At 36.0% G+C, this 24,602-nt stretch overlaps 1 protein-coding gene across 1 annotated transcript; it reads right to left on the reverse strand.

Annotated features, from left to right (window-relative positions):
* Positions 1-403: 403 nt before the first annotated feature.
* Positions 404-19,616, reverse strand: LOC131157119 (uncharacterized). Its single transcript, XM_058111018.1, has 5 exons — positions 18,630-19,616; positions 13,593-13,650; positions 13,410-13,493; positions 13,157-13,298; positions 404-1,134 (listed from the first exon to the last, which is right to left on the reverse strand). The coding sequence occupies exons 1-5, from the start codon at positions 19,114-19,116 to the stop codon at positions 760-762; spliced, it is 1,146 nt and encodes a 381-aa protein (XP_057967001.1). The 5' UTR covers positions 19,117-19,616; the 3' UTR covers positions 404-759.
* Between the last annotated feature and the right edge of the window lie 4,986 nt (positions 19,617-24,602).

Below are 24,602 nucleotides of genomic sequence, written 5' to 3' on the forward strand. Positions count from 1 at the left end.
ACTAGCCACCATACCCATCACTCTCATTTTTCTTTTTTCATTTTTAGATATATTTATCTTAAAATGAAAGAAAAGCCGCATTTATATGCATTTATTTTCTTCCTCGACTTTCCGCCCTTCCAAACAGAGGAACAAATCCCACTCATCTTTCCCCATTTTTCCTTCCTTCGTCTCTCCCTCCACTCGTAGCGTTGAGTAGGCTAGTCCAGGAGCATGCTTTTTGACTGGTGTTGATCACTATCTTGACTCGTGAGGTTAATTCGTTAATATAAAAAATATAACTGAGTGGGATATCCTCCTTCATGGCACTAAATTTGGATGGCATATTGGTCGTCTAACCATTTTTGTTGGAGACGCACATGACATTTTGGGAGAGAGAGCAGCCCTTCTGACACCGCAGATCTACAATAACTAATGAGATGCATTTTTTATCGACCATGGTCAACAAGATCACACTGGCCAACAAGATCGCAGTGGTAAGATGCACGAGGAGTCCGGTCTTCCTGTTCCATTATTACATTTTATAGGCCAAAGAAGATGATTTAAGGTGCCCTTTCAACTGTACAAAAAAGGCCAAATACATATGTTGTGATCTACAAAGGAATACGCAAGAGCATTTCATAATCATTTGTACACATCATTTTGGCCCCGCCACGAGCAGCCAACTTCATGGAAGAGTAACCGCCCGCCCGCCCGCCCACTCACCCACCGAGTGAGTGAGTGCATTTCGACCTGTCCGCAGGGGACCTGACTTGCTAGTTACTCCGATGAGAAACTCAAGTCGTCCATAGCCTTTGCTAGTCCCAGATCAGTCATGTTCTCAGGTTGTTTCTCTTTTTCCACCTTAGCTTTGCAGACGTCAGGCTTTTCTCCTTCGTCTGCTCCCAATACACACTCCTCGAATCTGAAGCAGCCGATGAGATGATCATTTGTAATTCCAGCAGCTTGCATGAATGAATAAACCACGGTGGGGCTCACACTACGGAACCCTCTTCTGACCAGGTCTTTGCTTACCAAATCTGCTTTTGCAGTCTTGACTGGAACCTGGCGAGGATACCGAAATCGACTGACGATAGGCTTCTGATTTACAAACCCCCAAATATATTTGTCGAAGGAACCAAACTCATCCATAATCTGCATTCATCAGCAACATGCAAAAATCGCATCTCAGAAAAATGAAAACCATGAACTTACAGTTTCTAATTTTAATAAAGGAGCAAATTCATTAGAAAAGAAAATAGTTCAAAAAAAGTCTCTCTACATTAATTTTTAAAAAATAAGACCAAAAAACAAATAGGCGATGAGGTAAAAGAATGACAAACTAACGAAGTAGAGACTTATCAATCCCTCTGCATCTGGACACTCTAAAAACTTAGCAGCAGTGCGTCAAAGCAAACCCAAAAAGACACGTACATTTCAAAAGGTCATGAGACATTGCCTACATCTTGAATTTTTCACATCTTGTTCCAACTTCCAACCAAATAAACCAAATGGCTTCAAAAAAAGCCAGCTCCAAAGAATATATCCCCAGCTTTCTGCCTCAAAAACCCCTGGGTTTCTAAAGGGAAAAAACTCTCTTGAGAGCCCACTCTTGTTCGCCAATAGCAAATAAATTACCCAAAATGCACTAGAAAACAGGGTAATACAAAAGCAAATGAGTATCAAACTTGCTAGTACAAATGAACACATCACACATGCACATGGAGGTCATGCTTTATAAGGCCTCCTTTTCTACAACAAATCACTTCTGTGGATTCTACTAAGAAAGCATTAACACCTGACTTTTTTAGAGCACCATTGAGGCTGTTTGGTAACATTTATGCTTTCTATTTTCGTTGATGTAAGGTGTAGGACATCATATTTGCTTATATTTGTTAGTTTTCTATTTTTGTTGTCAATTTTTGCAGCATTGAAACCAGACTTAATACTTCCCAATATTTTAATATTTTGAATGGACTTTTTGGGATTAAATTCTTCATTTATACAAAATTTTTAAATAAAATTAAAACCAAAGGATCGTGACTTTAAAATATAATTAAAATAAAAACCATCCATAAATTTTGAAAAAATTAATAGCCATTCAAAAAATATTTTACCATTTTTCAATTGTCATGTACAATTGGATCGTTCTTGGAACACTAAAAAATGAGTTTAAAAATACAATGAATAAAATAATTATAATTATTTCTATATCTAATTGTAATATTTTTCTAGTTTGCATTCTTTCACATTTTTATAATTTTAATCATTTTTTAATTATTATTTGATTCAAGGACAAAAATGATCTCATTGAAATCTTAGGTCTTTAATTTGATTTAGTTTTGGATTAGTTTTTGTTTCTTGATTTATAGTTTTCACTTGTAATTTTCCTTTGCATAAGTTTTGAAAATGGTATCAAATGGCTCCTTAGCTTTCCAAATAAAAGCATATTATTCCCACAAATGACTAGGACAAACTAGAAACATTCGCAACACAGGCTCTGGAAAGACGATAAAGGCAGGGAAATGTCCAAGAAAAAGAAACTAGTTCTTCCCACAAGACCCACCTAAAACCAAGCCACAACACAATTACTAATTTTGTATCTCACACAAGGGGAAAAAAAAAAAAAAAAAACTCAGAAATCTAAGAAATAGGTTTCTGACAACTAGCTACACTAATTCCAGTTTTTACATCCTAATCATTTTTCTAAAGAGAATAAAGCTCTAGATCAACTTCCAATATTATTTCCTCTATTTGACTGGTAGACAGCAGAGATGATGTATAACTGGAGATGGTTTCTCAACCATAACATATGATCAACATTCAGTACAGCCCCTCAAATAAATTATCAAGTTAGACTGCTTATACCTTTTGAGTTAGAGAATATAATTCTAGCTCTGAAGTCCAACCATCATTTTTTTTTTAATAGTTAAATTATAAGTTGATCCCTTTTATCAGATGCTTATGGGCCTCCAAGGAAATCAAAAATCAAAACCATCATGAAAATTTTATTCATATCTACTCCAATAAGATGATATGGCTGGTTGTACAGGGACATCATTTTATATTTATTAGTCTACAGAGAAAAGCTCCCCACTACCATAAAAAATAAAGGGTAAATAAATAGACTGATTAAGTAATTGATAACAGTACCAGCAGCAAGAGGCATGGTTTTAAAACCCAGACCGATGACCAAACCAGTGAAGCCGCCGGGTCAGACCAGCAGGTCGAATCAGTGATATTTTGTGTGTGTGTGTGTGTGTGTATAGCAGTATTACAAAGAGGGAGGGTTTAACTGTGATGTTGATAATTATTATGAATATTTCAAATTTTTTAAAAGAATAAAAACTTTCAATTAATTATAATACTAAATAATAGTAATATAGTTTTTTTTTTTTAGTTAATTTTGAAAATGGAAAATGAAATAAAAATGAGAAAATTCATCGTCTGTCATATCTTCTTTCTACATTAAATACCATTAACAAGTTAAAATTTTGTTCTAGTATGATTCAGAATTAGGAAAAATTAAATGTTATGATGTGTAAAGTCAAACTTTTATTAATTGATTTGTTATATTTTTTTTATTTTTTTTACTTTTCATAAGTATGAAAATTTCAGATTGCTTCATATTTTCCATTTCTTTTTCTAATATTTTCCAAGTTACAAATAAGGCTTTAAGGTAAAAGATTTTAAAATGTTTAGACTTTAGACATTTTAGATGCACATGATATATATATTGTGGCTATTCTATCAACAAAACAAATGTGGCCGTGGTAAGGATAATCTTCCTCAAAATCCAGGTCCAGGGTTCCAGCCAGGGTGGTGCCAAAACTGCGGCAATTTTTTTCAATGAAAACAGGGTCAACCCAGTCGACTCACCAGGTCTGGCCGGGTTGGAACAAGTCACCAAATCTGGCCAGGTTGATCCCGGTTCACTCAATTTCCAGTTTAATCCCTTGACCCAGACCGGCAGGGTTGACTGGTTCAAGTCCAACCAGGTAAGATTGGCCAGTCTAGTCCAGTACCAAAAACCATGGCAGCAGCAGCAACAACATTGATTAAAAAAGGAGCTTCAGTGTATACAGAGGCCCTTGCCATTTAGTTTAAGAAGTAACTGTAATTTCATGGAAACCACTTTTTCTTTATCCATTTATATTTTTTATTTTTTATTAAAAAAAAAAAAAATGAACTCATTAGACTAGAAACTGTTAAATTACTACTTTACCTAAAATCTGAAGCTGTTAGGCTGTGGACCAACAATGCATGTCAAGCTTTAACATTTCCCCCACACATGCAGCCCAATAGCATGTGCAGAGATAAACAAACAATAAATAACACCCACTACAAGAAATACAATAATTTTTAAACACCTCACTATAAAAGTGAGCAATAAGACTAGAACCCAAAACCTGTTGGTAACCAGCTCTAATACCATATTAGGTTACCACTTCACCAAAAAGCTTAAAATGCATTTCAAGCTTTGACAAAAAAATATGCAAAACGGAGAATAAGAAATTCTCCTAATAAAAAAGAAACAATAAAAGAAAAACAAGAAGAAAAGAAACAGAAATCAGGCTAACAAAGCTTGGAATCACATTGGATAACAGAAAATGTCATTCTTATAAAGGAACGAGCAGCAGGCACAACACAGCAATGCTAAATAAAGAATTTTTCCCATAGCAAAGAGAAATTCAGCTTTTTTCCCTGAAAGTATATGAGAATCTCATTCCAGCCATAAACCCTACAGCACTGCAAAAACTGCACATCTCCCCAATGACCTGCATCCTTCTACCAAAACCAGCAAATGAAGTGACCAACGAATTCTACCGACTCTGAACAAACCCAACTTCCTCCCAACATACCAAAAAGATTATTCCAAATATTCCATGTAAAGGCACATTGCAAAAACATATGAGAAAGTGCCTTCGAAGGCATCCTACCCCACAGCAAATTGTTGGTGTTAACTCTAATAATGACAATCTACCAAACAAAAGGAGATATTAGCACTAGTAAAAAGATCAAAGAAGGATTTGCAAGAGTAAATCCCTGAAGAATCTAAAGACCAAGAACAACAATCCCTCCTAAAGGACGACAATTCTCCAACAATAACAAAGAATAAAGCTCCTCCACCTCCATTATCATTTAGAGTTATGCAAAAGTGGAAATGCAAGGAAAATGCATTATCCTCACAAATCAAAAGAGAAGAAATCATCATGCCCTGAAGTCGAGCAATAAAGACAGGGAAAAGATATGTGTCACGACGTCCCAGAGGATCAACTCCCAAAATAAGGGGGTTGAATCTCCGCATTGCCTAGACCAAATGGTGAGAAATAGGTCAAAATATAATACAATGGAGTCGCCACTAACCTATTTTTAACTGCAGGTGAGGTTAGAACATCTATTTAACATACTACCAGTTTATTGGTCTCTAAGATATACCTAAGTTTAAGGAAACCGATAATCAATAGTCTGTGTTACCAAGTCAGATTTGGGAGTACAGTTATGTAAAAAGAAGGTACTAGCACCCCTTTACACCCGTTCGACGGATGGTACCTAGTTAGCCTAGGATTACCTTTCAAATTAACCGATCAAGACTCCAATTCTTTGCTTTTATTCAAATACCAAGTCGTAATATATTGGATAGCCTTGTGAAAGACAAAAGCTATCCTCACCTCGAGATCCCCAAATGCGTACGAAGACACAACCTCCAATGATTCCCATAAGGATAAGTTGCTTATTGAGTTTATTCCAAATTAAAGGTTTTCTTTAGACCTTTAAATATTAAGAGACCTTGCAAAAGACAAAAACCCCCCTTACCTCTGATATCCCGAGGGCATGCCAAAACATAACCCCCATGTTCAGAGGAAAGTTTGTTTTGGATGTTCATTTCAATACCCCAATGTATGCAATCAAGGAATAAAGTCATTATTCAAAGCATGTAAATTACAAGACACTCATAAAATACACATGCAAAGTATGCAAGAAAAGTGTGCACCTAAATCAAGGAGTCTAATATAATCAATAAGCAAGTCATGAAAGAAAAACTATTACAAGATGACCAAAATTAAGCAAAAAGAGTCTTAGGGTTTTTCTAAAATTTTTCTCTATTTTTAAGATTGTTTTGAAATTTTTAAATATTTTTAAGACATTTTCTTAAATTTTATTTATTTTAGTGGTTTTTAATTTTTTGGATTTTTGAAGAAAAAAGGCTCGGAAAATCTTTACTATTTTTTCTGATTTTTTTTTTTTTTTTTTTAATTTTAGGCAATTTTTTGGATTTTTAATGAATTAAAAAAAATTTTAATTGAAAAAATGAGTGGTTTAGGCAGTTGAACCAAGTCAAACTAGTTCAATTGATTTGACCAAGTCAACAAGGGTGACCAAAGTCAAACTAGGTTGACCCAGTTCAAAAAGAGAAGAGGTTGGGACTACATGTCACCCATCCAAAGGTGACACGTGGCACACAGGGGACGGCTTGATGTTCTTTTTTTCTTTTTTTTCTTTTTTTGAAAAATTCCAAAAGTGACATGTAGCTGGGTGACATCATGTTGACGTCACCTGCCACATCAGGTGACACGTGGCCCCCTGCCACTAGCCTGGGCCACTGCTCTTGGATCGCCTACATTGCAACGATTTAGCCATCCACAAAAAACACATAATTGATGGCTAGGATTGCACCACGTCACTAGATAACATCACCCATGTGTCACCACTCGTTGGGTGACACATGGCCCACTACAAGCAAAATTAATTTTTTATATTTATTTTAAATATAAATATAAATATGTTTTTCTTTTCTTTTTCTTTCATTTCTCTCCTCTCTCTCGAATCTCTCTTGCTTGCACCATTAGCAGCCTCCATGGCCACCGGCGTCGCCCCCCCACAAGTAGAGGTGAGCATAATTCAATTAAAACCGAATTAACCAAGTAAAGTCAGTCAACTCGAATTAGTTAAAAAGTTATTTGGTCTGGTTGGGTTTTCACTTTCGTTAAATAGTTTTCAATTTTCGGTTCAGTTTTTGAGTTTAATATATTCGATAAACTGAATTAACCAAATAGTATAAATTAATAATTAATAATTATATATATTAAAATATTTTATAAATTATAAACATACTAAAATTGTATATATATTTTTATATATTATATATATTAAAATTTTATATATATTATGTATATTATATATATTTTATATATATTAAAATATTAAATCAGTTAAAATCAATTAACTGATTTAATTTTTGGTTCGGTCGGTTTTGAGTTCGGTTAAGATGGAATTTCAGTTCGGTTCGGATAATGAGATTTTTTAACTGAAATTTTTTATTAATAGTACTGGCCGAATGTTCACCCCTACCCACAGGTGAGCCTTCCACTCTCTCTCTCAATCTCCCATCTCTGTCCCTCATCCTCTCTCTCCTTCTCGATCTCCCATCTTTGTCCCTCTCTCTCTTTTTCTCGATCTCCCATCTCTGTCTCTCACTCTCCTTTTCTCTTATCTTTGGTTCTGATCTCCTTTTCACTCTCTCTCAATCTACCTGTCTTCCATCCCTCTCCCTAGATCTAGCCTTCTTCCACTTTCTTCTTGGAAATTGAACAAGAACACGCGAAGGCAAATCAGAGGGCTCAGGAATATCCCTCCTTGATCCCCACTCTTTCTTCTCTACCTCAATCTCTCTTCTCCCTTTCTTGTCTCATATTTGCTTCTCCTTTCTTTCAGTTCCTTTTCTTTTTCTCGCCTTTTCATCTAGTTTCTCAAATTCCAAATAGGGGAAAGGGGTACGAGTTTGACCAGGGTCGAAACTGGGTTTAGGGTTAGGTTTGGTTGGGTTGGGTTAAGGGTTAGGCTAGGGTTTAGGGCTTGGGTAGGTTAGGGTTTGGCTTAGGGTTAGGTTGGGTCAGATTAAGATAGGCCTACATTTAGGTAAGGTTTTTTTTTTTCTCAAACTGGGCTGTGTCAAGTTGGTCTTGGGTGGTTTGGGCCTTAGTTTTGTTAGGTTGGGCTTCGGTTTGTTGGGAGGGCTTTGGCTTTGGGTTAAGTTTGGGTTTAGGTTGGTTCCGTAGGTTTAGGGTGTAGGGTCGAGGGTTTTGGAGATGTAGGCTTTACGTTTTGGGCCCAAGTCTTGGGCTAGGGCTGGTTTAAAGCTAGCTTGGCCTAGATTAGGGTTAGGTTAGGATAACTGGGCCTAGGCGGTTTGGGCTAGGCTGGGTCAGGGCTTTAGGCTAGGTTGAGTCGGGGTCTGGTTTAGGTTAACTGGGCTTGGTTCAAAGTCAGGTTAGCTGGGTAAATGGGTATGTTGACCAAGATAAGAGTAGGCTGGACTCAGGTAAGGGCTTGGGTTGACCCGAGTATTGGGGTTGGGTTTGACTCGAGTTCGGATATGTTGACCCGAGTCATAGATAGTTTGACTCCAATATTCAAGTCAAGTTGACTCGGGTATTTGGGTAGTTCTTTTCGAGTCTCTTTGGAATTTCGACAGGGTTTTGGGACTTGGCTTGGGGGGAGAGGGGTAGGGGGTGGGTGTTCTAGGCTCAGTTGGGGGGATTCTATTGGCTTTGCTTCTAATTTTAGGGTTTTGGGGTTTAAGCAATTTAGGCATATATCAGAGGAAATTGAATTCATTCTTCCAATTTCATTTTCATTCCAACTAGATAGAACCACTTGATTCAACCACAAATTCTATCAAGCCATAACTTAAACAGTCACAGCATTCATTCAATCCACGATGAATCAGGATATTCACGAAAAATTAAAGATACTTACCTCTTTGTATCCATTCTCTCTTTCTCCTTCACTGTTTTTGCTTCCAGCCCTCTAAATCCTATTTCCTCTCTGCTTGACCCCTGCTCTGCTTCTTCTCTTTCTTCTGCAGGGCCTATGTGAGTGCTCTATTTATGCTCCTTCTCCCTGCACCCTTCTCTTCTCTATTCTCATTTTCCGCCCAAACAAACTACTGCAGTGCTTCCCAGTGTCTTTCCCCAGCTTTATGTTTCTTTCACTCCATCTTTTTGCTGCTCAAAAGGTCCTAACTCTCCTCCTCTGCTCTCTTATCTATCTCTCTATGCTCCCTCTTTGCTTTCTCTATTTTCTCTTTTTACTGCTCAGGGGTCCTCTAACTCTCCAGGGTGTCCTGTTCTCTTCTCTACCTCTCTATTTATAAACTAAGGGAGAGGGACAGGATCCTGGTTTCCTCAAGATGCTGCTAGGGGGCTGGTGGGGGCAATGTAGTGGAGCTCTGAGGAGCCTGCTAGGGAGCATGGTAGTGAAGCAGGCTCTGGGGAGCCTGCTGGGGGCAGGGTAGTGGAGCAAGGTGGTGAAGCAGGGTAGTGGAGCAAGAGGAAAAAGGGGGCTGCCTACGAGAGATCCTTCAGGATCCGGGTGTGGCTAAGTTTTCAAATTTTCAAAGAAATACGCCCAATTGGGGTTTAAATTAAGCACAGGCCTACTGTGTGCCCTAAATGTAAAAATAAGCCCAAATTGGGCCTTAAATTGAGCACAAGCCCACTGTGGGCCTCAAATCCAAAAACAACGCCCAAAATTTGGGCTTCTTTGTTGGGCTGAAACTAACCTTGGCTTTGGTCATTTGTGTGTGCAGGTGCAGGATCTCTTGGAAGCCAGCCTGATTGGAGCTCCAAGGATGGCTAGGAGCTGCCCCTTTTTTTCTTTTTTCCTTTCATTTTTTTGTTTTTTTTATTGTATTTTTGTGGTTGTGTTTTGTTTATAAATGCAAATGAATGATTGTAGAAAAACAAAGGATTTTGTGATACAAACCTACTGAATGGGTAGTTACCTCAGGGCTGTGAGGATGGTTGAATTGAAATATCTGCAGAGATAGCAACCGCTAGGCCAAGACCTTAGAGGGCAATTTTGTTTTGTTTTAACAACATTTTTCAAAAAACCAAACCACCAAGTTGAATTGAAACTTCTATCAAAAGAAAATCAACCCAATTATACTTGAGAATTTTTACAACAAAAACGGATTGAAATAACAACTTCGTTTTGCTATATAATGGTCCGATAAAATAGGGTGTCTACAATATGGACAATGCAGTATTACCCACTTAGATATTTTCCCAAAAACAAATTCAAAATTCATTACCCACAACAAATAATACGAGGAATGAAGCAGGTAAACCAAAGAAATACACCTTCACAGGCTTTCTCTGAAGAACATCTAATTCCCAAATTAGCACCCGACCATTCACATGGAAGCCAAATGTACTTTTGATGATTCTATACCAAAGAGAGGACTCCTCTAAGGGAAACCGCCATAACCATTTGGCCATAAGATTAGTGTTTTCAGACAGCAACTTACCAAGACCCAAACCCCCATCCAGCTTATACCTACACGCTATCTCCCAAGTAACCAAACAATCCCTCTTCTCCCCAAACCCCCAGACCAAAGAAAATCTCTTATAATTTTCTCAACCTTACTAGCTATCTCAATTGAAATCCTAAAACTGGACAAATAATAAAGAAGGATCCTAGAAAGAACAAGCAATAGTTCCCCTAAAAAAGAAAAGTGCCAATTGGCCCAATCCAAAGACCAAAACCTGTTACCAAAGCCAACCCCCTAGATCTACTGGAACTCCTTATAATAGCGGCAAAATCACTCTTCCCTACATTAATTGTAAGCCCGGAAACCCACTCAGAGATTTGAAGAAGAATGAAAACGTTTGGAAAATAATTTCTTCACCTAATAGAAACATAATATCATTGACAAAAAGGTGGAAAACAATAACCCCCTCTCTACCCACTTTCAACTCTTTAAACCCTTACTAATCACCCTATCAACCATTCTACTCAAGACATCAACCACTAGCACAAACATAGAAGGAGATAACAGATCCCCTTGTCTAACACCACTTGTCACTCTAAACAACGATTTAGGTTCTCCCACTATAATAGAGAAGAAAGCATTAGACAAGCAACCTCTCATCTAAGACCGCCAACTCTCCCTAAACCCCTTCCTAGAAAAAATCTGATCCGAAAAATTCCAACTCACCCGATCATAAGCTTTTTCAAAATCCAATTTAAAGATAATCCCCTTCCCATTCCATTTTCAAAACTCCTCCACTACCTCATTAGCAAATAAATAGCATCCACAAACTGCCTATCCTCCACAAACGCAATTTGAGCCTTAGAGATAGTCTCATCTAACACTACACTCAACCTATAAGCTAGCACTTTAAATAATCTTATACACACCACTAGAGGTCTAAAATCAGCAATCATAATAGATCTACTCCTCTTAGGCACCAAAGATATGGAAATGGAATTAATACTCTTGCTCAGGACCCCATTCGAATAAAATTCATTAGATACCTTCAATAGTTGCACCACTACCACATCCCAACGATCTCTGGAAAAAAAAAAGCCATATTAAACCCATCTGGGCCAAGAGCCTCATCCCTCTTCATCCAAAAACACAGCTGTCTCACTTCCTCCTCCTCGAAAGGTCTTTCCATCCAACTCCCCTGACCACTAGAAATAGGATTCCAATATAAAGTCGAAACCCTTAATCATAGGCCTACATGCATCCTACAACAACAACAACAACAAAACCAAGCCTTAGTCCCACTACGTGGGGTCGGCTATATGAATCCTTTTCCGCCAATTTATGCGATCATGGACCATTTCTTTTGATAGATTCAAGGATATTAAATCCTTACTCACATAGGCCCACAAGCATCCTCCACGTGAAAATTCAAGAAAACAAAAAATGAATGATCTTAGTCACAATCATACAAGGATCAAAAATAACCTCTCCCAAGTGCAATTCCCTAATCAGGTTTTTCCTTATCTTCCCATTAGCCAACCAATGAAAAATATTTGAATAACAATCTCCCTCTTTCACCCAATTAAATTTAGTTGCTTTGCCTCTAGCTCTTTCAATCCTTAAAAAAATAAAATAAAATCATCCAACTCATTTTTCAATGAAATCCATTTAACCTCCTCACTCTCTGAAGACTATCACATTCTTCTTTTTATCTAGATAATCCAACTTTCCCAAATTGTTAGCCTTCTTAAACCTAACATCCCCAAAAACCTCTCTGTTCCAATTTCCAAAAGTCTCTTCAAATATCCAATATCTTCTTGTTTCGAGTTGAAACGACTAGAAAAAAGAAAAATTCATGGTTCAAAAGATTATGATAGCAAAAGCCATTGGAAATTCTATCTAATATATTGGAAAAATCTGTTTTTATTACTGATACAGCAGGAATGGGGAAAGACTCATTGAAATAAAGGACTTAGTTACTGCTCAAAGTTTCATTTATTCAAGGACGAGAAATAGATGGGAATACATGGCTTGAAGATGTAGAACAAAAATTCATTTATTTGGGATGCTGATGATAATAATAACAATAACAAAGTGAAATCAATGCATTCAAGTTAAGAATCTCTTAAACAAAGCAAGAAGTAGAACTCTAAATTCCTGATCCACCTTTTCTACACATCCACCACAAGCACAAAATTAAGAAATTGACTGATTTCCATAAAATGATTAAGACAAATGCAAAAAAAGAAGGTAATAAGCCCTAAAATGTTACATTTTAGTTCTACAATCAGAAAAGCATTGGCAATTTTTTGCTCAACTTATGTGAGTGATTTTTCCTAAGACCTGCAGAAATCTAGATGTGAATAATGAGGCAGTCCAACTTTGACATGGGATCCAGTTCTGTGCTAAGTGATTTGGACAAATCAACTTAGCTTTTGATTTGCATATAAAATAAATGTGTAATTTCAATAATATGTATAGTAAAAAAATCAATAAAATGTAAAACTATAGCCAGCTCAGTGCAGGAGACCCCTGCCAGGGTTAGTATGCAGTGTTACTTGAGTGAAAAGACCTTCCACAAGTCGGATCGACGATGGCCAAGTTGCATTGGAACAATCTTACTTGGTACACCAATTTATTCTTTAACTATACATTATATGCTAAAACTACTCATATTTAACTATTAAATTGTAAAATTATTATCTTGTATGATTCGGATAAATAAGATTAATTTTGAATAAACCAAAGTTAACAAAGTTACTTTTTGAAAATTCAGCAGTATCCAAAACCTAGGTTGTGATTATGCCATATTACCCTACTAAGAATCAACACTAAGCCAATATTTTGCCACTGCTAAATATGAGCAATAAGAATAAGTAGCGACAAGGAACTTGTGCCTACCTTGCACACATGACGGGCATTTTCTATAATGGCTCGCAGCTTTAGCTCTGACAGCAAAGAGCTGGCGGAGCTTCCAGGCACAGCTATCTTTTTCTCATTAAGTTTTGAAACAGCAACTGGGTCAAAGTCCCAAAAAACCTCCCTTAAGACAGACAAATATTGCTTCAATAAGCCAAGTATAAGCCCATAAAATGAAACTGTTTGCTGCAAAATATTTAGTTTTGATTGCAAAATATTATGGCAAGAACTATACCTGAATATATGCCTTTTGTTGAGAATCACAGGCCACGAAAGTTCTGCCAAAGCACCAGAGAAACTAAGAAGTTCAAACAGTTTCCTGCAAGTTGCCATGAAATATTAAGAGGCATGCAAAGAAAAGCATTAGATGTTCTATCCTGGACTTGAGAACCTGGGAAAAAAATATGTGATTTCATACTTGTCATCGTGGGCCGGAGCTCCCCATTCTTCGTCGTGGAAAGCAGCATAACATGGATCTATTTTTAATAAGTAAAAACTAATTAGAATGTGGAAGTTAATTTTTTAAAATACATACCTTTTGTTATGGTTTACAAAGATACTATGACTGCAAGAAAACAACTTCAAGTACTGAACAAAATATGAAACATAAAATGAATCAAGTATGAGGACACTATTAATAGTCTTATCTCAGTGGAACATTTAAGGCTTTGACTGATTGGTGGAATGCATGTGATGATCTACGCATCCTCATAAATCTCAGTTAAAAGTAATTTCATATTTCATTAAAAAGATAATAGCTGTAATATGATTTGATGAACAAATAAAATATACAATGCTACCACATTTTTGAGAAAGCTCGCACTACGAGAGCCCAAAGTGTTAGGAGAAGGACCCTCATGCTACCACCATTATCAAATTGCCAAGAAGGGTGCTCTCTCTCACACATAAAACACTGAAGATAATTTTTCACTGGGAAGAGTTGAGCTTTTCAAAGAAACAAATCTGCCATCATCCTTTTTAAAATGATGAATGCTTCTAATAAAGCTTGATACATTGTTGGCCCACAACCTAATGGCTTAAACTTTTAGGTAAAGTGGTTTCCTAAAATGGTATCAAAACTTGTTACCAAAAGCTCTTGGATTCTAGTCTCATTGCCCGCATTTATTTTGTGGTGTTTAAAAAAATGTTGTATCCCCCGTAATGGGTGTTATTTATCATGCATTATCTCTCCAAGTGCGGAGGAGTGTTAAACCTTGATATACATTGTTGGCTCACAACCAAACAGCTTAAGCTTTTACATAAAGTGGTTTCCTAACATATTCAACCTATAAAAAGGCCTAATATATGATCTGCAGTCCCTTTATTCACAAAAACTGGTAACTTTATTGAGTAACTTGCATAAAAAAACCATTTGACAAAATTTCATCAATAACTACTAGCACTACACTCTTATGACTTTATCCCAGGCTCCAAACTATTTGGGGTCAGCTCTGTGGATCTTTTTTCATCATTTTTTTGGGTTAAAGGCCATCCATTCTGTTAACTTTAATTGAATCAGACCCCTTTTAAGTGCCTGTACCATGTAAACATGGTACCAAGGGAGCAAAAGCAAGATGGCTGATCTACAACAAGAACATATTTAACCTCTCTAATACAATTTCTTTGTTTACCAAAAAACCTCGTGATAGATAATTTAGATCAGATATGTCACTCTGGATCCTTCCTGATTAACCTGATCAAATGTTTAAAAATGTGAATTAGTTGTACATGAAGGAGATCTCAGCCACTTCAACTTATTTTTAGTTGCCATAAAATTAACAATACTAACACAATTTGAATGGAAAATTTAATGGACACAAATTAAAACATATAATAATCAAGTCAGTACAACTAAATGTATAATGGGTAATGCGGAACAAGACAAACTTCTCTAGCCTATAAAGATAACGAAGAAGAAAAGGAGAATGGGGTGTTAAATTATACTACCCTCCCTTGAGGTTTAGATATACTGCAGGCTGCTCCTTTAAAGTTTTGAAAAATCACTTAAGTAGAGTTTGGGAGCATTGATTTCAATGCTTGGATTTGGATTTGTGTGGATTTGAAAGAACAACAACAAAACCAAGCCTTAGTCCCACTAGATGAGGTCAGCTATATGAATCATTTTCCGCCAATTTATGCGATCATGGACCATTTCTTTTGATAGATTCAAGGATATTAAATCCTTTCTCACTATCTCCTCGCAAGTTATTTTAGGTCTACCCCTACCCCTTATATTGCCCCCCACAGGAACTAAGTCACTCTTCCTCTATGTATCCTCTCACAATTTTTATTATCTCTTCCAATGTGTCCATTCAGATCTCCTCCTATAAATATTTTCTCAGTCCCTAGTATGCCTTGGATTTGAAAGAAAATTAATAAAATTTGATACTATGTTGTGTCAAACCCACACAAATCCAAATTCAAATCCAAATCCAAATCCAAGGTCGGAAATTCACGCTCTCAAACACAAGGTTATTTACCCCTTTGTAAACACTATTGACGTGAAAAATAACATGACCACCAACAACAAGAACATATTTAACCTTCTCTAACCTATAAAGATAACAAAGAAGAAAAAAAAAAAGGAGGGGGCAAATTACACTATCCTCCCTTGAGGTTTAGACAGATTTGCAGGGAGCTCCTTTGAAGTTTGAAAACTCACAATGACATCACTTATTTTATTCTGCCACTATAACCTATTTACCCCTTGTTTAAAACTAATGACATTAGAAATAACATCACCCAACAATAAGAACATCTTTAAACCTTTATGACTATTTGTCAAAACATCATCTTCTCTTTTTCCCTCTTCTAAATCAAACTTTCTATTTCACATAAATAATAAATACACTATTTCCCAACTCAAATAAAACCAAAAAAGAACCAACCAAATAGAAACGAATGCTTTAATAAAGATCCTCAAACCTGCCACAAAAAACATTTCCCCAGTGCACATAGAAACTCTCTGCCTTCATTAAAGATATCACCACCACAATCATATAACAGGTTGAATGTTGAAATGCAGGTTTTTGATTCTGCATAGAATCATTCATTTAAATAAAAGCAATACAACTCCCTGATAATGGAGAGGAAATCAAAATATGAAATATTACCTATGTGATTAGCCACCTATAAACATAAATCAATTATTTACCAACTGGTTTTCTATTTTTAAATTATTTTAGTTGAAGAAACAAGTCAACAATTAATGAGCAAAACATATGCTCATAATATGAGGAAGTTTATTTTGCAACTTGTAAAAGTAAGGGGGAATGGAAAATCATTTCAGTCTAAGTGAGGGAGGAGGTGAAGGAAGAAGAAGTAGAAGAAGCATGACAATGACATTCCAAATACATCAGTGTTGTATTGCATCAACCAGATAGGGCCATGCTTTCTAAAACGTATGTCAACATACATTAAAATTTACACATGGCCCTTATGCAGTGAGCCATGTTCTAACGACGGTGAACTTACATTTGTCAGTTTTCTCACGTCCAATTTTGATGACCATTATGAAGTCATGGTTTTATTAATCCAATCTTTCCCTAAGGCATCAAATCTGGATAGGATTTTTCTTCATTGTTGTGGATAATTTCTCTAATTTAGAGAAACTATCAATGAGTTTCAGTTGTAGAACAGGCTAAGTTTGTGTACTATGTTTTGATTTTGTGGTTGCCTCTTAACTCATTGCACAATTGAAAGAACATAGGATAGTCTTGTAGAAAAATAAGGAGATCAATCCACTTAGAGGTTAATGTAACAAGGATCTACTACAAAAAAAGGAAATGGAGATCTATTACGAAAGAAGGAGATGCTTAAGGTGGAAGTGTGGAACATATGCTAGGATTGGATGCTTAGATATTAATAGAGAGAGAGAGAGAGAGAGAGGAGTTAATTTGGGATATAAGATGTCAAAAATCAAAAATGCCTTAACAGGAAAATGTACAGAACTCCTGGAAAACAAAATGCATAATGAAATCATAAAATCTGGGGCAAAATAAGCAATCAAGCTACAGGAAAGAACAGCTGAACAATAAATTAATATATGCTATCGCCCTAATTAGAGTAGTATTGTATTGTCAAAAAAAGTGTAATAAAGCAACAAAGTTAAGAGTTAAGGATTTTTCATTTGACATTACAATGTGCACCTCAAATTACTATTCCCGGGGGGGGGGGGGGGAGATAAAAAATGACACAATCTGCTCAATTTCAATTGTCCAGTACAGAAATCCAATTTAAAAACAGAGCCAGCTTTATAGAAGTGCCATGTAACAACCCTAATATCCCAGCATTAATTCAAACAAGCACCAAAAGTTATTTAAAGCCTAGGTGCGATGCCAGCTCTAGGTAATAGCTATATTGAGGAAAATCTGCATAAAGTATGGAAGGAGAATGTGACTCTTCAAAGTAAGCATGCTTTCATTCAAATGACTAACTCAACAAATTCAAGATCAATTGACCATATAGTGGGTCCAAACTGAAAGAGAGCAACATCTCACTGTATAAGCACACGAGTTGTGAACAAAAAGTGGTGCCTCAAATAAGCTCTCACAATAGTGCTGCCCAGATTGACTCTTTTTCTGGCATGGAAGTTCCCTTGCTGCAGATATTTAGATGCATAGAAATATATGATATAAACTCTCTCTCTCTCTCTCTCTCTCTCTCTCTCTCTCTACATATATATCTCTCTACATATATACATATATATAGCACACGCACAAATATATATGAGGAAATTTCTTCAACTAGAAATAGCAGACCCAAAATCAGTTCAAATGTGTAACAGTCTCACATCGGATGTGTACTAGGAAGATCTTAGGCTTATAAAGAGGGTTTGGCTCCAACTAAGTGAGACGCCATTTATAGGACAAAATCCTAAGGAGTCTACAGAAAAACCAACACTTCATTAGAATGCAATACAACTAGAGCAACATATAGGAAAAGGGTCCAACCCCAACTTAATTCAGTATTTCACTGCAATTTGTAGCACAATCTTGTAACTGTCTATATTACCTGATAAGGGAAAATAAATTGATTCATTAGCACAATCTTGTGTCTTAGATTTGGCAAATTTTATCTGAATTACAAAAAAAGCATCAACATCAACAGCTGCATCGTCCTCAATTGCAACAATATTCATGTGCGCACACACAAAAATCAAATTGAGGCAACAAAGAAAAATAAATGCACCGGCTTTCTTACTCACAAGAAACTTCCCATATGAGAAGCAAAATGTACACAATAAAAGGCATTTCCACACTCTTAATTGCCTTCAAGTTTAGTTAAAAATAATTAATGATAATGATGCTGACAAGCCCAGAAAAGATCAAACACTTGAATGACTATATTATCAATGGAAAAATAACACATACACTACAAACGATCCAAGATTACACTCCGGCCAAAGTGGACGCAATTCGCTAAATTCAAAAAAACCAAGAGCATGGTTACATACCAGTATTCGGCGTCACCCAAGCACACCTTTTCTTCACCGTCGAAGCATCATCTGAAGCCGCTAACACGCTATCACAACCGCCCTTTTCAACCTTCTCTGTCTTTGACCCACATTGCTTCTTCCTCGCCGGGTCACTATGCTGCCGCACCAACCGCCTGGTCGACGCCCGACTATGCGACGAATCAGATGATGCATCAGACGAGCACGACGCGCTTAACGACAAATTGGTTCGCGAGAGCTGGTCCAGATGCCTCAAAATTGACGGCGCACTACCGCATTGCGCCGGCGACGGCGAGGGATATGCCGCCGCAACAGGCGATTGCTTCTCTTTGGCCGCAACTTCTCGTGGTTTCTCCACTTTCCTTTGAGGCTTCGAAATGGGTTTTCGCGTGTCAACCGATCGAGCTTTGTTCCCCGCCGGTCCGAGGATCGGACGGTGCTCGGATTCGGAGACATTGATCGAACGGACTCGAGGGGGTCCGGACATTGAATCTACAAAGCTACTGAGCTCAATTATCGATTGTTGAGTCAACCAATCAGTATAATGAAACACGGACACTGCAGAGAGTGAAAGGGAAGTTCCATAGTCAAGGTGGAACTCGAATGGACTGAATCAAAACCCTAGAAGCGTTCGATGGATGTGGGTACGTAGGGGATGACTGAATGGGAGATGCATTGCAGAAGGTGCAGCTCAAAGGCTTTGAAGCAGGAACCTGAACAGTAAGTAATCTTAGGTGGTGTGAGCGGCTTAAGGAACCCTAGAGAGCGCTGAGATTTGGTTGTGCATTGATAGCGACGGAGGTGAGGTAGATCGGAACGTCCACTTGAAAATAGATTGAGCAGCTCAGGCCTGGCCGGATTGTTTTGAAAATGGATTGAAAATAGGTTGAGAGAGAGAGAGAGAGAGAGAGAGCACGCGCCGCGGGGGCTAATGGGCCACCGCTTATGATGTCCCCCAGCTAATGTTCTGAAGGAGCTCCCATCCCCACAAGGCTGTTTTTAATTGTGGGAAATAATAAGTTAGTCTTTTCAGTTTTTACAGCTCACTGAAATTTATTTTAGTGATTACATTTTTTATTAGCACTTGTACTAATTTTTTTTATTTAATTGAAATTATTATTTATAATAATTAAATAAATTGAATATTACAAATTAAGAGAAGCTCCCTTCTCTTATATTTATGGCCTAGATATAATTAATTAAGAAAAATATATTTTATATTTAAATATTTTATAATTATATACTTAAAGTTGTGGCCATTTCACGAATAAAGCTTCTTGAAATTTTTTTACGAAGCTTCTAAAAACTGATAATGATGCAAGGAGTGAAGTCCACAATTTAAATATGTAAGAAAAAATACTAATAATTTTTTTAAATTTAATTAGTATGATAAAAGTAATTGCATGCAATAGGGGTAAGTACAAGTCTTAAGTGTACTGAATAAAAATATAAGGATTAAACTAAATTTTATTTAAGAGTATAAGGACTAACTTATAATTTTACTCTTTTTATTTTTATGTCTATTATTTTTAAGTGGTCAATTTTTTATATTTTATTTTTAGATAAATTGCACAACTAGTCCCTTAAGTTTCACTAAATTACAAATTACTTCCCAAATTTTAGTTCATAACATTTAACTCTAAAAAGGCATTTTCTGGATAAAACATACCTATGTGCGGTGCTATTAACTAATCAATGAGGTTGCTAAACTTTTAATTTGTACACAAAGTTCTTAACACTTAACTCTAGAGGTTGGCTTTAGAACCCTAAGTTTTATGAAAGCATGACGAAGATGGTGATTAATGATGAAAAAATGTTGGTTTGAAAATGTCATACTTGTATTATTGACTTGGAGAAACCAAAGTTTAAGAAAAGGGCGTTAGGATTGTATTACCGGTCTTTTGAGAAAGTGAAAGTGGTGATTTTTGAAAAAGGTTTTGAGTTGAATGTAATGAAATGCATGAATTTTAGAAAAATGCTAAATCTTCATCATCGACCTCAAAAATCAAGAAAAACACTAAAACACAATATTTTTGGAATTTTTAAGAACATTTTTAAACAGAAAAAATTTCTACAATAAACAAACAAACATGATTCGTTTGGTCTTATCACGTTGGTTGAAGTCATAATCTTTCTCAAATCATATAATTCTCGAAGGTTAAAATCTCTTGTCACGCTTAGGGATAAGGGAAAAAAAACAATATACTGCAGATTTCCTCCCTTTATCTATCATCACTAGAATCAGACTTTGGGAATCAAGAGACAAAAACTCAAATTTTTGAGATTTTTTATATTTTTTAATTTTTTTGAGATTTTTTAATAGTAACAATATCAAATAAAACATTGAAACACATACTACTACACACACATGCATATATACATAAATACCTACCTATACATAAACACCTATATATACATAAATGCATCTGAATATACACTATACACACACACACACACACACACACACACACACATATATATATATATATATATATTCATACATGTGTACAAACACGCACACACATACACACACCCATATACATAATAATACTAAGTAAATACTAGTATAAATACATACATACATTTATACATATATGTTTAAATGCACCTATATATGTAAATACATACATAGCTACATATATATGCATAATAACATGAATACATATTCACACACACAAATATACATATATAATAACATAAATACAAATATATATATATATATATATATACTAATATATATACATATACATAAATACATATATATAATAAACATACACTACTTATATACATATACATACTTATATATATACACACACATAAAAAATACCTTATAAAATACATAAATACATACACATGCGTGCGCACACATATACATATACATATATTAAATATGACTATAATCATAAATACACATATAGAAATATACATATGTATATACATATAAATACACATAAACATGCACACACACATATAAGCTGTAGTGATCCTAAAAAAAAATTAAATTAAATTAAATTAAAAAATAAATTAATTAATTAATTATTAATTAAATAATATAATATAATAATAATATAATAGTATAATAATATATATTATGTAAAAGGGATAAGAATCAAACCTGAGATTTCAATCTCAGGTTTGATTTTACAGAGAAGAGCGCCCAACGTCCCTGTCTCTCTCACTTCTCCGTTCATTTTCTCGTCTTCTCTCTTCCACTCTCCTCCATCTCGTCTCCGATATCCTGCTGATCATAATTCCAAAAATATCGTTGTGTTCTACTCGTCGCCACCGACATTTCTACCAGAGCAGATATGTCATGGGAGCGGCGTAGGCATATCTCCTGGGGTAAGGTCAAATCTCAAACTTACCTTAATTTCTCTTAAACTATAAGCCCAATTAACAAATAGAAATGGCCAAGAGATTCTCTACAATCTAGTCGGAGCAAGTTTTTGAATTGGAGTTCCGAAATACCAATCCTAAATTGGGGTAAGTTTAATAATTTAGACTTTATTAGGCTATTTAGGGTATTCAGAGCCAAGGAGAATTTTAGGGAAAGTTACTCTAGAGATTGTGATGAGTAATGTAATGAAATTTGAACTTCAGGATTTCAGGGATTTTGAACACCGTAAAGCATAGGCTGGTGGGGTGTTAGCGGGTTTTTTCAAGAATCAGGTAAGGAGATTAAATTAAGTCAGTAATTTTATGAAATTTGAATCAATTTAATTGTTATGTTTATATAAATATATTTATTTATTTATTTATTTATTTATTTATTTATTTGAGAATTTAAAGGTTATTTTGAAAACCAACCGTTTGAAATGAATTTTACAAACTTAAGATATATGATATGGTATTTTTTAATAAAATGAACGGTGGAAAACTTATTTGTTTATATGGATATATTAAAATATGGAAAATCGTGTGACAAATGATTTAATTTGTATGGATTGTTGTATATCTGGATTTGAGATTTTGAAATACTAAATTGTTTGTGAAATACTGGAAATGCTTGTGAAAATACTGTAACTATTTATGAAGTACAGGAGTTTGAACTAACGGCCAGTGGCCGAGTATTATTTGATTGGCCAAGGGTCAGGATTATTATTTGACGGCAGAGGGCCGGGGTTCTATTTAAACGGCTGTGAGCCGAATTGTATATGTGGCCGGGGCCTAGGTTTTTGGAATAATAGGAAATATATGTGAATTGATATTTAAAATGGTGATTTCTACTATCTAAATTGCATGATATGCTTTAGGAACCTTGAGGACTAGTGTATTATGAGCACGGCACTGTTGCTAGTTAGACCATGTGCACCCACAATGTTCTAGAAAGAAGTGTAGGGGGTCCAGCCCATTGCCTGCGTGAGGTTGAAGTAAGGGCGTCGGACTTGCAGTTTTGCTGTGGATGCCTGCAGATGTGTATGCAGAGGATATTGTTTTTTTTTTTACTTTGTTTGGGCTAATCACCCAGGCTTAGTCCAGCCTTCGGGCCGCACAACCCATGCCATAAGGGGAGTAAATGGCGTGTTTGTCACAGGGAGTGTCTTATATGCATATCTATTAATTTATGTGAACACGAATAATTAATAAGATAATTTCGAAGGCGTGCTAAGAAAGGCGAATGTCCTAGTAGCAATAATGATATTAGAGTATAAGGAAGTTACTTGTATGCGTGGGTAATCTTCTCTATCTTCGGCTAATTGTGTGTGTGAGTGTAAAATAAGAATGTTTTCATAAATGTGTTTATCTGTTTAGTGAACTGGTTATTTTTTGTACACTAAATGCATGCTGGCCACACACTGACATTAACTTAGTCTTTTCCTTACTGAGCTATGTCTCACCACTACTTTACAAACTATCTTTTCAAGAAATCCTAGAGATCGGGTCTAGCGGGCTAGAGGAGCCGGGCTAGTGATGTAAATTTTATATAGGTAGTGTGTAGATAGAGATTTTATTTTTGTTTAGTTTTATGGGATGTAATTATGTGAAAATGAATATATTTGTATATAAAGATAGTTATAATTCTGGTAATGAAATTTGAGGATTTTATATTTTATTTTCGTTGCGTATGTGTGTTTCACATTTGATGAATAAGGTATCAGGTACACTGATGTCACTAAAGTAGCACTCTGGGCCCACGTTGTAAGAACCCGAACCGTGATAACAGGGTTTAAATGAATAAGAGAGGGGCAAATTGGGAATTTGGCATATTTCGTTGACGAAGTCAGATTTCGTCAACGAAGCGTTTGTTCTTCTTGTCAACGAAATTCAGAGACTCATTGACGAGGTGAAGCCGAGGAGTTTCGGGAAAATCGGAGATCCCAAATTCGTCAACGAATTGGGTCTGGTCAAAGGGCTATAAATAGAAATTCCTTTACTTCCTCACTAAGAAAACTTCAAATATCTCTCTCTCTCTCTCTATAACTCTCCCTACTCTCTCTTTCTCTAGATTTCTTCGCCGATCATTGCTGGAATCATGAATCTGAAGTTACCACGAGGATCGTGGAAGGATTCTTTACAAGTTCTATGGATTGGAATTCCGTTTTGGAGATTTTCGGGTTTTGGCGTAAAATCGAGGAAAGGCTCGGTTTTCATTTCTGATCCAGTAGATTTGTAGGAAACTATCTTGTGAGCATATTTTGTACTATGATTTGTAGGTTTTGGAACTCGATTCGCTGTTTAGGGACCTTAGAGTTCGGGATTGGCTATACGGGGAAAAGGTAAGGGGAACTATATTTATATTAGTTATTTTTGAAATCGGACTCGGTGGAACTGTGGTTCACGATCCTGTATGTGTTTTGGCTACTCATTTGGGGGGATCTAATGGGGAAAACTATGGGTTTTTCATTATTACAGTTTTGGGAAAAAGGGCGCGACGGCCTGCATCCCTAGTTTTGTTGAAAACCGCGCATATATGTTGATTTATACTGGATTATTGGGATGGTCGTTCCTTGGCTTGTTTAAACTGTATTTGTT

This window comes from Malania oleifera, chromosome 6 (assembly GCF_029873635.1).
Source record: "Malania oleifera isolate guangnan ecotype guangnan chromosome 6, ASM2987363v1, whole genome shotgun sequence".
NCBI classification, from domain to species: domain Eukaryota; kingdom Viridiplantae; phylum Streptophyta; class Magnoliopsida; order Santalales; family Ximeniaceae; genus Malania; species Malania oleifera.